General features: G+C 36.9%; 1 protein-coding gene across 1 annotated transcript in view; it reads right to left on the bottom strand.

The window, feature by feature from the left end:
- Positions 1-3,119: 3,119 nt before the first annotated feature.
- The window catches only part of LOC140324410 (OTU domain-containing protein 7A-like), a gene marked incomplete at its 3' end in the record, with an annotated part of 41,390 nt that continues 27,310 nt past the window's right edge, over positions 3,120-17,199 (bottom strand). The window contains 1 exon segment of the mRNA XM_072402281.1: positions 3,120-3,302. Within this exon segment, the coding sequence (XP_072258382.1) occupies positions 3,120-3,302 (183 nt within the window).

Here is a 17,199-nt window from a genome sequence, read left to right as displayed (position 1 = left end):
AACTGAACATCAACACAAACAATGTTTTTCTGCAAAAAATTCAAACTTTGTGCACTGAATTACTTTACAGCATATTAATTTTGAAGGTACTGGCCAATGCCGCACATCACGTGTGTTGTGGCACAGTGCGCGCACCTATTCTCTGATTAATGTTAGAGAATTAAAATCTCTCATGTTCAGAAAGCTGAAAAAAGTAAGGGTGGCACTAGCCATTTTTTCTAATTCTAAGTGGCGATAAATACTTTTTGAAGTGAGAAATTCCTGGTAGTCCCTTTTACCAACAAGCACCTCGCTAGGTATGGTAATATAATGATAATGTGCAGTACAGATCCCCACCCCTTACCATGCACCATTGTACCACTACTCATGTAAATGCTATGTAAGGGATTCAAGTAATTATTATGTGACCTTAGCTCGCTTAGTAGCTGGCATTTACCCCATGAGAATGAAAGGCTCATTGGTGTTAATTGCAGGTCTTTATGTAGGGGGAAGATAGTACTCATCCTTAGGTGTATATAACAGGCAAGGAATGATTCATGTATACTGACAACCTCTCATGCCCTTAGTACTGACACCCTGCCTGCTCTGCAAGAACAGTTATGTACAGTGACAGCCCACCAATTCTCTACAGGAAAAGTATAATGGTTTTGAAAGTCTGTAGCCAATTTTATACCAACCTTCAGATCTTCTATAAAAACAAACAATAGAATTAACGTATTCATTGTCTGGAAAGCCTCCTAGATTTCTAACAAAAAGCCTAGCAATGCCTACATGTTTGGTGGTACCCTGTGACTCATAACTAATCCTGACAGTCCCTTAGGCTTGGACTGCACCTGAACTCACCTAAATGTAGTTAATACTACACAAAATGACTACAAGAGAATAGTAGTAAACATAATGACAAAATGACAGTACACTGCAGAAACCTGAATCTTAGTATAACAAGAGTGAACTGAGAAACCTGAAACTTGGGGTGCCCTATTATGAAAATTAATCTAGAAAGTAATTGCTTGCCTTCTGAATCTTTAGAATTGGTGTGAAATGTGATAGGCAATCATACTGACTATCTGTGTAGATCAGAGATGGGGAAAAATGCTGAATTTTTAGGAAAGTCAAATTTTGTAATAATGGACTTCCGTCAATTTTAAGGTCTGTAAGATAGGCCTGATTTATTAAAGCTCTCCAAGCCTGGAGAAGATACACTTTCATCAGCGATCCTGGGTGATTCAGCAAACCTGGAATGGATCTCTTAAAAGTAATTTGCTATTTGTTAGCCCCCCTAGCGTTCTAATTCCGTCCAAATTTCCATGCAAAACGTGTTACATTTTTTTAGCATGGAAACTTATTTTACATTGTAGGCCATAATTCTTAGGCATGAAATAAATTTAATGTTAATCTTTAAATAAAAAAGCACAAAAATATAAACTCTAATGGGACGCCCGAAGGTTAACTGAACTAGGTCAGGCATAAAAGAGCTGGTTTTCTGGAGGTTAGCAGTGCATGTGCACTGGGTCATTCTTTTCTCACTTCTCTGAACAGCAAGACAAGCAAGTGTTGTCACAGCATGGAAAATAAAAGTTCCCATGAGGAAATACCATTGTAACAAGACGTTTGGGCATTTGATTTTCAAGAAACTTTTCAGCTCAATGCATTGCTAAATCTTTTTTTTTCCTAACTGCAAATACTCAGAATGCTCCCCTTGGCTTGTTTGTTTTATCAACTTTAAATGCTGCTGTTGCTCTATACCTTACTAAATGCTGGATACCCAGTGGCAGAAAACTAAACAAGCATCAATTTATCCCCATATTTAAACCATTCTGTATTGTATAGAATGTCCAGCTGTTATTTACTCTGCAACCCTTCAGAAAACAAGCATCAAAGACAACTAATTATTCACGATCAATGTCTCATCTGAATCCTGCTGAGCTTTTTATATAGTAGGTACTTATATGTAGTGAATTAACAGAGACAAATAAATATATTAATCATTGTCATGTCATTCTTCTCAAAAATTTTCATTTAGAAAATGGTTTTTTATTTAGTAAGTACTGAGTAGGTATTTTTATAAAAAGAAAACTATCATGTTTTTCCATTTAAGTATATTGAATAAAAAATTTTAGGATATAATTTGAGTATTTTATACTTCTAAATGCCATTAGAAAAATAATCTAGGTTTATTCCCAAGTTACACCAGTAGATGGTGATGTGTATTCATATAACGTGTGCAACAAACCTTTACATTTGAAACAAGAGACATGCATTTGTTACCTGTACAGATAGTAGAAAAGATCATTGGTGTCAATTTCTGACCTGGGAGGTTTAAATTGCTCAAGCACACCTAGCAACGTCTGGAGGAACCCTGCTTGAGAAACACTAGTCTAGATGCACTACTGAACTTTTGAAGAGGTTTCGTGATTTATATTTTTGCACATGTGATTAAGGGTTATCAATCTGATTGCACTCTGATTTTTTGCTTTATATTTTAAACCATATATAAAAAAAACTGATGGCTAAAAAATCTACACATTTATCATTTCACATGTACATGAAAAAAAGAATCCTATTGTTGAAATTGCTTAAGATTTGAGCTTAATATATAAAACACATACTGTACAGCAATGTGTTCTCTTTAAGATTTCATAAATAGGACTGCACTAGTGCTGGTTGGGTATAACTGATAGAAGATATAGGGCTTCACTACACTTTTTCCAAAACACTTAACATTTTAGAATTAAAGCAATATACCAACTTCCTCCCTTCCCCCAAGCTACACCACACACTTCCTCTCCAGCACATTGCTTTCTTCAAGTGCTCTATGATATGTATTTGAATGTATATAGAAATATTTTGGCAACACAAATCATACATTATTGTAGGTCAAAAAAGGTCAAAATGAAAATAAGGAAACAGACTTGTTTGGTGTAAGCTTTGGTGACGACTTAACCCATATTCTTCCAAACTTAGTGACTCATTAGTTAGGAAAAAGCAACCAGGCAGGGAAGTTGGAGAACTTGAGCTGCATAATAAACAATTTGAAAAAGCCTCCTTTGATAGCCTCCATAAAGCTAAACATATAATTCTCTGTGTGATCACCATACATTACATTAAGGTTTCCATACCTTGAGCAATATCATCTTGTCTTTGGAGATTTGGTCTGTCGATCTTGTTGATATGCTGGGTGATTTCTCGGTCCTGCTGTTTATAGTATTTGCCTTCATTAAACACTTGCGGCAAATTTGCTGTGTGCACCTGCCGTAGTTGTTCATAGTCACTTAGAGCAGCTGTGAGGTCCCAATTCTTCCCTGACAAGTAGAAATGTTTGACAAGCACGTTAACAACTGCACAACAAGTGGCAAAATGTGCAGCAGGTAAAGAGACAGCTTGTGGCTGCTATTCATTTTCATTCTTTAATAGCATTTGTACAAAAATTCACAACCAAATAACTAAATCATTTCAGTGTTTTGAGGTTCTAAACAGACCAGGGTAGCATTGTTTTTTTTGGGATTTTTATGTTGCATATTTAACAAATGGTGATCAGACATGTGCCCATCTTATGACCTGTTATAGCACTGTCAGGTCCGGTATTCTCCCCAGAATTTTTTTTTAAATTGTAGTCGGCCGACGGTCCCAATATTGTAACTCAACTTTTCAGTAACAACCCAAAAACAGCTGGGTGGTTACTGAAAAGGTCAGAGTGGTGCATCCGGCTACAAGGGGCTGGGGAGAACACTGAAGTTCAAATGCAATTAGACACATCTGCTAAGAAGTCGGGAATCTTCAAAAGTAATATATGTGAATTACTGGCATTGCTAAAGTCGCAGGCCAAACTTGAAACTGAAATAGCACCGCTACTCCAATTCCCTGCTTCAAGAAAACAGTCCAATGCGGGGCCAGGCATAGGCAGAGAGGCTGCTGCTTTTTCAATGCAGCGGCAGGCCATCTGCAGTTCATATTTAGGATTTCTTTGGGGGCCAAAAAAAAAAAAAGACGTTGATCGCCAGATTTGGCCTGCGGGCCAGAGTTTGACAACCCGGTTATATACAGATGTATGTACATTATTAGGTTTCTTAGGAATAAGAAAGGGTATGAATGACGCTATACTCTGTGTATGTTGCAGGCTGAGCACTATTAATAGCAGAATCATTACAGCTTACATAATAAAACTACACGATGACTATGCACTCGCTTTGCATGCAGTAATTCTGTGGGTTTTCAATGGTCCAAACACAAACTAGATCATTAGACCTTAAAGTGCTGAGAGATTTTAAACCCCCGCAAAGTGCTAATTACTGTCTGTGTCCTTGTTAGGGAAATCTATTACCTCCATTTGTTTTGGTGCCGATTTTCAATGAGATCTTGGGTCTGTACAAATCTGTAGCCCACAATGGGTGTGTACAGGTGTCCTCTGATGTCCTTGGGGAGGAAGGTAGTGCACCATCATGTTAGATTAACTGTCATCTAATGACCAGAACTGTTATAGTATTGTATAAAATTGCAGCAGGGAGCCTCATGCTTGTCCTCCCTCCTTCCCCATTTCCATCAAACACAACAGACAGTTCTGCAGACAACTGAGCAAATCTGTATGTACTGTCATCATCTACAAACTGTCACCTGAAATGATCAAAACAATTGTTTCAAGGGACAGTAATTTTGTGTGTCTGAATTAGTAAAGTGAGGAATATATTAACCCGTGGAACTGGAATAGAGGGTACATCATTTAATGAGAACACATCTGTAAGGCCCTGGTCCAGACTTCAGTCCCACAATTAACAGCGCAATTATTGCCTATAGCAAGCCCAGGTCAGCCTCAGGAAGCTAAATGCACCGTCCCAGCACACCGTTGACCCCCGGAACCTCTGTGCTAAAGGAATGGCATCTGGGGACTGACAGAGGACCAGAAGCCCACAGATAAGTACAAGGGATTCCAGCAAAGGCAAGTTCAGAATACTAAGCCAGAGGATTTGGGGAGGTCTTATCTGACTTCTTGGTGTATCTACAGGAAGTAAAGGCAAATCTGCCCAATAGAATAGTGGCAGATATTTATCTGCTAACAAGTGAGAAGGAACTTTTATTGGAAGTTGTTCAAGTGTCAGTGCCCACAAAGTTGGATTGTCGTTACATTTGTCCTGTTTGCCAATAACTCCAGTATTATATGCAAGTGGCATTAAAAACAAGTTTGCTATCTCTTTTATATATCTCATTTAGCTTAGATTGTAAGCTCTTCTGGGCAGGGTGCTCTCTTCCTCCTGTGTCGTCGTTTGTATCTACACCATAAATGGCACACACATTACTGCAACACACATTAACACAATCTATGCATGCATTAGTGCATTGTGGTACCACTCACTTTGAATGGCACCATACACTACGGTATGTTATGGATGAGTTACATTGAGAATGTTACATGTTTTGGAATTTTTATGCATTGCTAGCCAAGGTTACCAGCACATAATAATGCAATGCATGTTAACCTAATAAATTGCACATTAACATACATTTTTCAAATTTTCTGAGTAGACAAAATTTAAATATGCCCATCATTTCAACATTTTACAGACCCTTGAAATATCCAGTGCTTTCTAAGAAATACAGTATATATTTTTTCTGGTTCACACAACGCATGTTTGTTCCAGTTTGAGTGCCAGTGGGAATATTCTTCCAAAATGTAATAAGGTGTGGTAGTGGTGCAAAGGTCAATGAAACTCTGCCTGTCTTTTATTGTAAGGAAGATGGAAATGGGCTGTGCAATGTTTTCTCTTCCAATGTTATCTCCTCCTAACCATCACATGATACCGTGCACCTTTTTATATTATATATTGTTTCTCCAGATTTTTCTCTGCCAATGTTTTAGTTTCAATCAGTCAGATCTATAATCCGAGCTAAATGCCCATTAACACTGCATTACAGTGCCTTTGGTAACACTTTCTATACTTGGATTCTCTGACACATCGAGAAAACATTTACATTTGATCTGTGAAATTACACTGTACTCTCACATTACAGACAAGAAATCTGTGCACTTTCACAATATCTTTTATTATTTATTAAATCTAGCCTACAAACATAACATTTCATGTTATTCTTTGCACGCTGAACTACATACCATGAATATCAAGGACCAGTCCAATACCAGTCCAAATTTCCTTTTATTAGAAAGTAAAAGTAGTCAGCAGGCATGTGGTTTTCAGCATGCAGAAATATATGAAATGGCATCCTCAGCATTTTCTAAGACGTAGATCCTCCCAGTGATTAGGAATGGAGAAGCAAGGACCAGAAAGGAGCTAAATCCTTCATTCACATAAAACTGAAATATACCTAAATACACGTTTTTCAAAAGATTTTCAGCACCATTTTTTTACACTAAGTAACACAAGGACAAAAAAAGGGGCCTACAATGTATTATGTGTACACTACTATACAATATTCATGGAAAGGTAAAATAATGCAATGCAAAATTTGCAGACATGAATTCCATAACCACTTCCCACATATGATGGCATTCTTAATCAGCTAAGCATAATAAATGACAGTTCTGTGTGTCTCACTTCTAGGTGTATTATGTATATTGTGGGCAACAAGGTATTCCTACTAAAAAAGTGCGTCTTATGGTCCGAAAAATACGGTATTAAATCAGGCATTGTCTGCATGAGAGTGGCAAACATAGCTAGACCTTCCATATTCTTATTAAATATGCCCTTATAGTTATATTTACAGCTTTCAATGGGTAGAATTGTGAGCAGTGGGGTGGTGAGGAGACAGACACTGCTGCCTTACTTTTCTGGGGACGTATAAAGTCCTTTTCACTGGCCTAATTCCAAATATTGATCTTCAAAAGGAAGGTAAAAGGTTCCCAGAATGTCTAGTTTAGGTTCAGGCTGGTCAGGTTTAGAAATCCCTATCTGGTTTCAGGATGACCACAATATTAAACCTCATGCATGGACATAGAAAGAGAATTAGGCTTAAAAGCGACCTGAGATTATAGGAGTGGTATAGTCAAAAATCGAAAAACCTCAACTGGAGATCCAAGTCTAAAACATCCATATCCTTAGTTGACAGAGAAGAAAGGATGAACCTTTACAAAAAAGGAATGGATGTTTTTATTCGTACTATAGGTTTTAGTGGATTGCAGGTTTGATAGAAGGAGAGGGCCAATTATCTCTCATTCTAATAAGAGGGATTTTTACCCATCTTCTGTTGGCTACTTCCAGTAGAATAGTGTCACAATGCTCATAGCATATCCAACTGGTTTCTTGAACATGACAATAAGCCCACTGTATAACAAGGGCCTCCATAGTTCCCAGATCTCAATCCAGTAAATCACCTTTGGGATGTTATAGAACAGGAAATTCACATTATGGTTGGGCAGGCAAACAAATCTGCTGCAAAAACGTCATGCTGTAATGCCAATGTGGACCACAGTCCCTAAAGAAGGGTTATAGAACTTTGTTGAATTTATGTTACGAAGAACTTTGACTGTTTTAGTGGTAAAATGGGTTCTAATCCACAATAAATACAATACAATACAATTTTTTAATTTTTTTTGTAGTTTTATTCATATTAAAATTAATATTTTGAAAACTGTCCTTTAAGAAAACTGGTAGACACATGCTTTCATGCTTGTAGGATATAAGTCTGGCTCAGAGTGACATAAAATGTCAAAATTGTTGGCAGGAAGTTGCTGGCACATTACTGACTCGGTGGCTTTATTTTGTGCCAGTGAACTCATGAAACCTTGGATCCTCTCACAAAGTAACTGCCTGTAATATGTGAAGCTCTCAAGGCAGTTCCCTTATATCTCCTGGAAACTTTTTTTTTCTTGATCAACTTGACAAAGGAGTCAAATTTGGGTATAGGCCAATTCCCAACCTAAATAATCATGCAGTATTCCAGTACTTGGAAAACAATACTTTGAAACAGGGTAATAGATGAGAATCGCGTAAAATAAATGTAATAATATTTTAGAAATTATTTTTTAAGAATTTTATATTACTAATTCTAATACATAGTAGCTATACTTTCTTCAAGCATTACTTTACCTTGGTTTTCACCTGGTGAAACACTCATTTACGGTACTTTATTAAAAAAAAACCTTGATTTATACTCAGATTACATCAGTAGATGGTGCTGTATCCTTATGTAAATTGTGTAACATCCCTATCTGCCTGTGGCTGCGCTGACGCCCATTGCAAAGCATGGTCCACCCTTGCCGTGCAGCCATGACTGGTGTGCATGTATATAGACAGGTAGTAGATGCAGAAAATTACCAGCACCAAAGGATGAAATTAAAACAGGGCTTTTTATAGCAAATGTTTTTATGCAGAGTGCTTCAAAAATGTAATTCAGTTAGGTTTGCATTTACTTAAATGCTTGTTTATAATTGTATTTTGGATATCCATGTGCTCTTCACAACTTCTTAGTATTTGTGTGATCAGTGATGCATACCAAAACTGTGCTTGCTTTGCTTCAAATTGTTCTATCTATGCAGAGTTTAAAATAAACAGAGAAAGTACAATCCTTATGAAGAAGGCGACTTCTATTTTGAGATATAATTTTCAACATCCTGTACATGACACAGACACAAGCAGGTGTAAAGCAAGTCTATCTTAAGCCATGGAGTGTTGCGAACTGACAGAACTAGCAAAAATGTAATGCTGAGTTGCTAATGTGCCCCATGGTAGATATAACAAGGATTAAATGTTTAAAGTAGATCTAATCTCAAACTAAATGGGATTTAGGTTGGTAAAGCCCTGTGTATCACACAATTGACAGTTTTTTTTTCCATAAAATGCTGCTTTTAGCTTTTTCCTGATTCTTTGTTGCACCTCAGTCCCCTACAGCTACTGGTCTACATGCACTCAGATGACTGCACATCATTGTTCTGTATTGACAGTGGTGGAGCATAAATGTGTCAACACAACCGCCTGTAGCGCCAGAAGGAGCACATGTTATATGTGACCATAGATGTGCAGAACTGGAGTACAGTTGTCACCCTAGAACTTCAAGGCTTTTATGATCTGCAAATGTAAGAAGACTGGGAACAACCTTTGAAACAACACTAACATGGTGAAGCAGTATAAAAAGCTCCACATTTTTTTCTTAGTTTACCCTATTAAAAAAAACACAGCATACAAAATTAACTAACTTTTTATATTTAGAGAAAAGCACCTAAAGTCCTTTGTGCTGAGCCTATGGAGCCCCATATGGAGCCTGCACTTGGATTGCTCAATACCCCTCCCCAGAACTTCCATCTGAGGAGGGAACAGTATTAAACAGTAAGATCAAACGATCCCCTTATCGTATATGTCATTATAGTCATTACTATCTAAATCTACAGAAACCATGTGTGTAGCACCAATCTCTATTACCAGATAAAGGCAAAGAATATGTCCTATATCTTCCTGTGGACCTGGCAAAAAAGTGCAGATTAAAGGGTGGCTATTGGTGTAATAGAATCCTTGCAGGTATCTACTGTACCGTGCAACACATGGTGGGCACTAAATAAAAAGAACTAAGAAGCAAAGCATCCTGCAATATATATATATATATATATATATATATATATATATATATATAAATATATATGGGTCAGATCCCTGCCTTCAGGTTTAGACAATATATAATTAGAATCTCTATCAGGGTTTTTGTTATGTTTTACCAGCAGTCCCACTTTTAAAGTGTAGCAAATCTAATCAGAATCACCAGAGAAAGTGTATAAAAGTCGTAACAACCATAGCAACAAGAATTAACTTGTTCTCCAAGTCTAGCCCGCATTTAAAAAATTACATTTTATTATTTGCTATGCATAACAGCTGCATTTTCTTTGCTCTGGTTATTTTAAATCGGGCCCCAGTGACTTCCTAATGACAGTATATGCATGACACTAAAAAATTCACTGTAAATTAACAAAATTTCAGATGACGGGCAGATGACAGGTTGGATATGCTTAAATAAATTAAGTTAAAAAATGTTATGAAATAAAGCAATGTCACAGAAGTTCTTAGTTTTATATTATCGCCAGAAGTGCAGTATTTGCACCTCTGACCAAACCCAGGCCTCTCACCACATCCTATTACACCCCAGAGTATATAATAACACCAATAATTAGCCAAAGTGCACTAACTTGAGTAAAGCTTTAGAAGAATGCTGTCAGGGCTAATACATAGTTCATCTATACTACCCTACACAGCATGAGGCCAAGTGCAATGTGTAACCAAGTGTAACCAAGTACAATGAAGGCATGGTGAAGCATCATTAGTGTATGCTGGTTCCTTGGCAAAGTCTGGTCCACACTCTTGCATAAAGGACCTTATTACATGTTCAGGTTGTGGCATGCAGTAAAGGGTAGGAGTTATAACAAGAGACATGGTACAGTGGTGAACAGTCAAGGGGGACTTCATGTTATGACATTTTTTTCTTAGGTAATTGTGGGCAGTAGTAACCAGCTCCATAAGATTTTCTGTTAAATTCCATATTAGTTTATCCATTTCAAGGCAACCCCAATAACTCAGGCATGACTTAACATATGGTTTCATTTTAAGTATCGGGACTTTCTCCCTATTAGTAGACACATCAGTGTAGAAAGTAAGGGAAAGTCCTGTGAAAGCTACAAGTAACAGTATAGATTCCCCATGGTATAGTACTTGGTCCTTTAGAAGTTACATTCTTCTTCCCTAGCAAATCACAAGCAGACAGCAGTGTTCTCCCCAGCCCCTTTTAACCGGGTGCACCACCCGGCACTTTTCAGTAGCCACCTGGATGTCATTGGACATTAGACAGGGCTTTGTGTAAAGATAGCTTTCAGTGAGTAAGGGCAGCCTGCCAGCTCCTCTGGCAAAAGAGGGAAAATGTATTGTTTGTATTGTATCTTTTCCACTCCCCATTTTCTGTGAGCAGAACAGAAAAGCTGTCGGTTCTCACTATAAGCTTGCTTTTACATGGCGGTATCCTCATGCTAAGAGGGCGGTCACAGAGCTGCAGTACAGATCAGTGACAATTTGTTGCTCACAGGAGAGCCCTGGTATACCAATGTGTAGGTTTACTGTATAAGGCTTAACTCACATTAGTGATTCCATGCTAAAAACTTCTTGGTAATAGTAATTTTTTTGCCAATAGGCACTCAGGAGCAGAACATGCCATTTTTTTCCTGTTAATGTAAACTATGCATAAATTATTACAATATATTGATTACACTTATAAAACATGGGACAGTAAAAATCTGGGTCATAATAAATGGCCACTGAAATAAAAAAACCAAGGGGGAGGGCATTCAAAATTTGAAGAATGTATATGGGGCAGTAGAAAGAGGCAATTATAGGAGTCTGGAACCCATGGCACAAACAAATGGGAACACTAAATTTATTGTGTGCTGTCCTGCCCACTTTTTGACCGCTTGTCTACAGCTTCCCCCCACTTGGCTAAAAGAAATTAGGGGAGAACACTGGACAGTGATATGTTAAAGATGTGGTGGATTATATTAAAGGATGCTATGATAACAACACCTTAACGTGCCAAGTCTCAAGGTAAAAAAATAAATCTATGAGGACTTCACATCAAACCCTTTTAAATGGTTGTACTGGCAAGTAAGGTTTGTTAAAGGGCTGCTTCCAAGACTTGCCAAGGGAAATCCATATCAATAACTAATTGAATTTGCCTGTGACACGTATTCTGCCACTTACGCGGTGTGAGAAGTGCTTGAATACAAATACATTTAGGAGGCAATCAGAGTGAACTGTGAGGATTTTGCCAAGTACCATTACTGGAAATAAGCAGTTGACAACATGAAAAGTACATCATGTAAAACTGGCACATCTTTCTCTTGGAACAGATGCAAATTATCATGCTTGTAATAGGAACATTTTATTGCAACTATATTAGCTGTCTAAAAGCGTACAATGCTGCCTAAGGGGGCTTTTCTAAAACTTTATGTTTAAAAAACTATTTCACCTGAAACCGATATTTCAGTTTGGGGAGCACCCCTGGGCACCTTTAACAAGCCAAGTGACAGTATGTCCCCACCCACCCACCCAGTAAAGCATACTCGCCTGTCTGCACCCCTCTGACACCTTTGCACCATGGGAGCTCATCCTGTGTAAGCTTCAGATTTGGGACGTGTTGAAGCTTTCTTGGCTAGGTGATATCACTATCCTTCTCACCTGCCAGTGTTTGGCAACCGCCTGCTCAAACACAAGCAAAGTCATATTGAGAAGCTCACATGACTTATGGAAATAGCAATGTTCAACACAGAAATTGTTTTTAGGCCAGGTGGGAAGAAATTGTAGGAGGGTTGCAGACCCTGTATTGTGACCCAACTCTTAAGTATCCACCCAAAAACAGCTGGGTGATTACTGAAAGGTGGCTGTGCTGTGCTGGGATAAAGGGGGCTGAGGAGAACTTTATTTAAAATGGGAAAAAGCTGGAATTGATCTTTAAAGGAACCCTGATAGGGCTTAGCAATAGAGAAGCTGTTATAGTCACCTCTCCTCCAGCCCATTACTCGTATTGCCTCTTCTTTGTTCCAGTGCTGCAGCTCCATCAGTATCTTTGGAATTCAACACTTCTGTGTGTTTTGGATGCCTGCATCCAGTGTGTTGGTACCTTGCCAAGTTCCCAATGCCACTACAGAACTTAGCATTTACATAGGGATTGGAGGATGGAACCATGGTGTGTGGCTTGGGACACAGGCATCCAACACTCCCAGAAATATTGAATACTGGATACACTGCGAGAATTTAATGTGTTGGAAAAATGTTAAGAGCAATGAGTCAATAGACAGCATTGGAAAGTATCAATGGTACTAAGGCAAAGGGAAGTTAAAGTTTCTGTTCTTTAAACAAACTTGCTGATAAAAAAGCCGCAAAAAAAAGCTAGTAAATGCTTGTCTTTCTCTTTGCTTGCACTGTAAATGGCCACTCTATGGCAGAGTAGTCTGGTGAGGTTTATTAGGAAAGTGACACTTCCAGGAGTGTTGATCTAATGTGTATCCCGTTGCACTGAGTGGTTCCTTCAGCAAACCTCTTGGTACTACATCAGTTTGAGATTAAGGAAAACTTAATCTGGTGATCTTTTTCTCTACAGTTGAACCGTTTTTGAATTGCGTGAGCAACAGTAAAGGTAAATTATTTTCTAACAAGTTTGTATAAGAAAGAAAAACGTAACGTCACATCTACATTTTGCATTACTTATTACCATTAACCTCAATCACCAAATAGAACAAAACTGCAGAACAAAACTCTAAAAACTCCAAAACTGCAGATCAAATTCTAACTGTAACTTTGCAGCAAATGTGGTATTACCTAACTTGCAATATTAACCACCTACTTGCCAAATATTTTTCAGAGTTATTTCACACTTGTGCTTAAGTTCCATGCAGTATACTACTGGAGTTCCCACAAAGCATTGTAAAAAATGCAAAACACAGAATGAGATACAGACCGCTAAAAGGCTGAAACACACAGAAGGACAACACTGACAGTAGTGGGGTCAAAAAGGGCCAAATGGCACAGATATATTCAGGTTGCAACACATAGGGACACTGATAGGTGTTACATTAAGGTAAGAACAATTACAAGAAGGAAATTCTGGTACATATAAAGATGTGTTATAAAGAGATACAAATAGGAAAATAGTAGGGGATACACTTATAGGAAGAGAAACAAGTGCTCCTTGATAAGAAAATGGTAGGAACCAGTTGGCAAAAATATACCAACTCCACAACCTTGGTGGGAACACATACAAGTAGAGATACTCAAGTCTGGGATATTATCAGATAGGAACAGATACAAGTAGAGGCACTCTGGTAGGTTATATAATCATGATAAAAAAACAAAGATTGAGGACATTCTAATTAGAGGTTGGAACAAGGATAAGGGTATGGACAGCAAATAGGTAGGTGTACACCATTTCAACTACCTAAAACAGATAGAACAGGGTGAAAGAAGTGAGAACAAGTGAAAGAAGTGAGGTTAATTACAGGTAAGGACAGGAAGTAATAGATCAGTAGGGACAGACATGAAAACAGAAGACAGAAAGAGGCAAAAAAAGGAAACAATCAGACTATCAAATAGGGACAAACATAGACAGGTAAAATCAGAAGAACAGTTGTTAAACAGATAAAAATAGGTAAAGAGAACTGCAACACAGGTAGGTATGTAGAGGCAGGTATGGAAAGACATAAGGGGTAAAATCCAATGGTTACAGACACAAACATATAGACAGACACTTGCTTAGATAGAGGGAAATAAGACGCAGGCAAACACACTTAGGAAGCAAACAGAAATACACACAAAGGTAAAGTCAGACAGAAAAGCAGAAGTAGAAAATGAGACAGGAGAGAACGGAGGCAGGGGGAGTACAGACACAAAAAAAAAAGAATCATAGACACAAAGCTTTTATTATTCATTTTCAGAGACAAGCCTGCACACAGCTACTTACTGCAAATCATTTAGATGGTACTTTAAAGTGAATTTTTGGTTTAATGCTCTGACAGCTCAAAGTAATATGGAGAGGTCTCCTCTAGCCTTAACCCTCACAACACTACTCAAGACTTACTTCTTACATTACATTTCTTAGAAGTCCTCTCTGAAATAATTCAAGGATAAGGAATCATTATTATGATTAGAAGATACCTGATCCCACAAGCAGACAGCGCAGGAATCTGAAATTATACCTCCTGGTGTAACTAAATTTGGTCACTTGAGGTGAGGAATGAAATATGCCATTCATTGCTGAAAAGAAGACACTCTACATATATTGGTATCATAGTTAAAATACAGCGGACCTTTAAATTATTAGATGTCTTTACACAGATTGGGTCTAAAAAAATCATAGACACTGTAGGTAGATATTTTTTTCCACTTTATAAATATGACTTTTTAGCGAGTACTACTACAGCCAGATCCATTCAAGGAGAAGACAAGCATGTAGCTTCTGATTTGCAGCTCTTTTGGCAGATTATTAGTTCCCATCACTGCACAATGCCTTTCATTTAAGTCCTTCCAGTCAGCCTAGCAATTACATCAATGGCTCAAGAAACATTGGAAGATTTCTTAAAGACATAAAAGGCAGGAATTGGCAGTTTTGATCAGGAAGTACATTCTGGAACAGCTTGCTGCAAATTTAGATGGCCTCAGTTACGTTCACATGTAAAAAGATCTGAGCTATTTTCCCACGAAACTTATACAATTGACAAGGGCTGCTAAAGTATAATCATTGCAAAGATAAATATATACATTACTATAAACTCTTGTATTTTATCATTTAAAGGAACTATATTTATCCTTTTTAATGTACAGTGCTGCGTAATATGTTGGCATTATAAATATTCTGTTTATTAATATTATTATTATTATTATTATTAATAATAATAATAATAATAATAATAATAATAATATTATAGTGATTTGACCACATTTTGGTATTAGGGTAAATATTTTTATTTCAATTTTTTGTCTGGTCTATTACTCAAATTACTCTCTTTAACATTTTAAAGTTTCTCCTTACTTCCTGCTAAGACACAAAATCTACCTGGAATGGATTTCTTAAAACTCATTTATTATTAGTTGACATATGTTGTCAATCCTGGACCAGATATATTCCAGGTTTTCTAGATCACCAAGGTTCTCCCATGATAGTCCATCTTCTCCAGTATTGGAGAACTTTAATAAATCAGTCTCATAGTAATTGATTGTGCATTGATTATATATAAATCTCCAATAGAGTATTATTGCTGTTTCCAAAGTAGAATTATCCCTTCTTTTTCCAATAGTACAAATAGCACTTAACTATACCTGCTCTGTATATGATTACAATTTATTTTAACAACTATTTCATTTTTTTTAATCAATTTTGATAAAACAAAAGTTACCAAACATAGAGATTGATGTGTATTGAATTTTATTTGCTGGATTTGTACGGAAAGATCACATAGACTAGTTCAATTTACAAAAGATCAAAACACAGGTTAATGTTTCTTTTGAAAAATAAAAACAAAAAGAAACTAGTTTTTAATACTAAGCAAACTATTATACTAATAGATTCTTGTGCCTATTGAGGAGAGCAGAAAATGATATAATGTAGGATGGTGATAAAATGGTTAGTGAGAAATAGAGGCTATCAATATTTTCATATCTATCTATAAAAAATCATGCTTTTTTTGGAATAACAGTTTGTACATAAGATTTAAAAAAAACTATTTATGGGGGGTAAAACAACTATTGTGATGTACTTAAATTGGAACTTAGTTCCACAATTAAAAAAACACAAGCAATCAGTTTTTCACTGCATAAGGGACAGGCAATGTTCCTTCCACAATAACACATAGTACCTGCCTGTTCGCCACCTTGTTCTTGTAAAACAGGTGTAGGATGCTGGGATGTGCCAGCAAGGACAGGTAAGTGAATTTCAAAAAAATCCATTTAGAAAGATAAGATGTTTGTGCACATGGGACATTGCCTAGTTTTTTTTTATTTTGAAGGTTTTGTTGTGCTTTAAATTTTAGTGAGCTGAGCCCATAGTAATTTTTTTTACAATTTGTAAGAAAAAAAAAATAGGATTAAATGTGATGAAGGGGTAAGAAATAAAACAACAACAATTGCAATTCTTTCAGAGCAACACAAATCTAAATTGTTGCCTATAATGTTTCAGCAAGTTAGAATTGAACTGACAACGGTAATACAGCTAATGGCCAAGTAGCTAAACCAAGCCTTTCACTGTTCAGATGCTCTAAAATTATTTGCACCGATAGATACACATAATAGATACACATAATAAAAGCTTCATTGTTGACTTGGAAGTGAAAGGAGACAGTCTAATTCTGCATAGATATAAATGATTAGGATAGGATAGCAGTATCTATCTATTAAAAAAAAAAGCATTTACAACAGGGCATGCGATGAGCATTCGTGTACAACCAATTCACATCACGTAATTCACATCTACCTGCACAAGAGCAAGGCAAATGACTTTGGCAGGAATGTTATCACAAATTGAGCCAAGGTAGACAGAAATGAGAAAGATCGTTCCCACAACATCAATGTGAGTATGTAAATAATGACAACAATTTAAATTATTTCACTAATTAACTATATAACCCGTTTAAAGGCACCTTAGGAGTCGCAGTGCAGAAATATTTATGCTATGTCTGCTTTTTCAGCAGAAAAGCAACTGATGCATATACTGTACATACGTAGGTTTATTAAAAAT

This window comes from Pyxicephalus adspersus, chromosome 2 (genome assembly GCF_032062135.1).
Source record: "Pyxicephalus adspersus chromosome 2, UCB_Pads_2.0, whole genome shotgun sequence".
Taxonomy (NCBI): Eukaryota; Metazoa; Chordata; class Amphibia; order Anura; family Pyxicephalidae; genus Pyxicephalus; species Pyxicephalus adspersus.
This window is presented reverse-complemented; position numbering and strand designations above follow the sequence as displayed.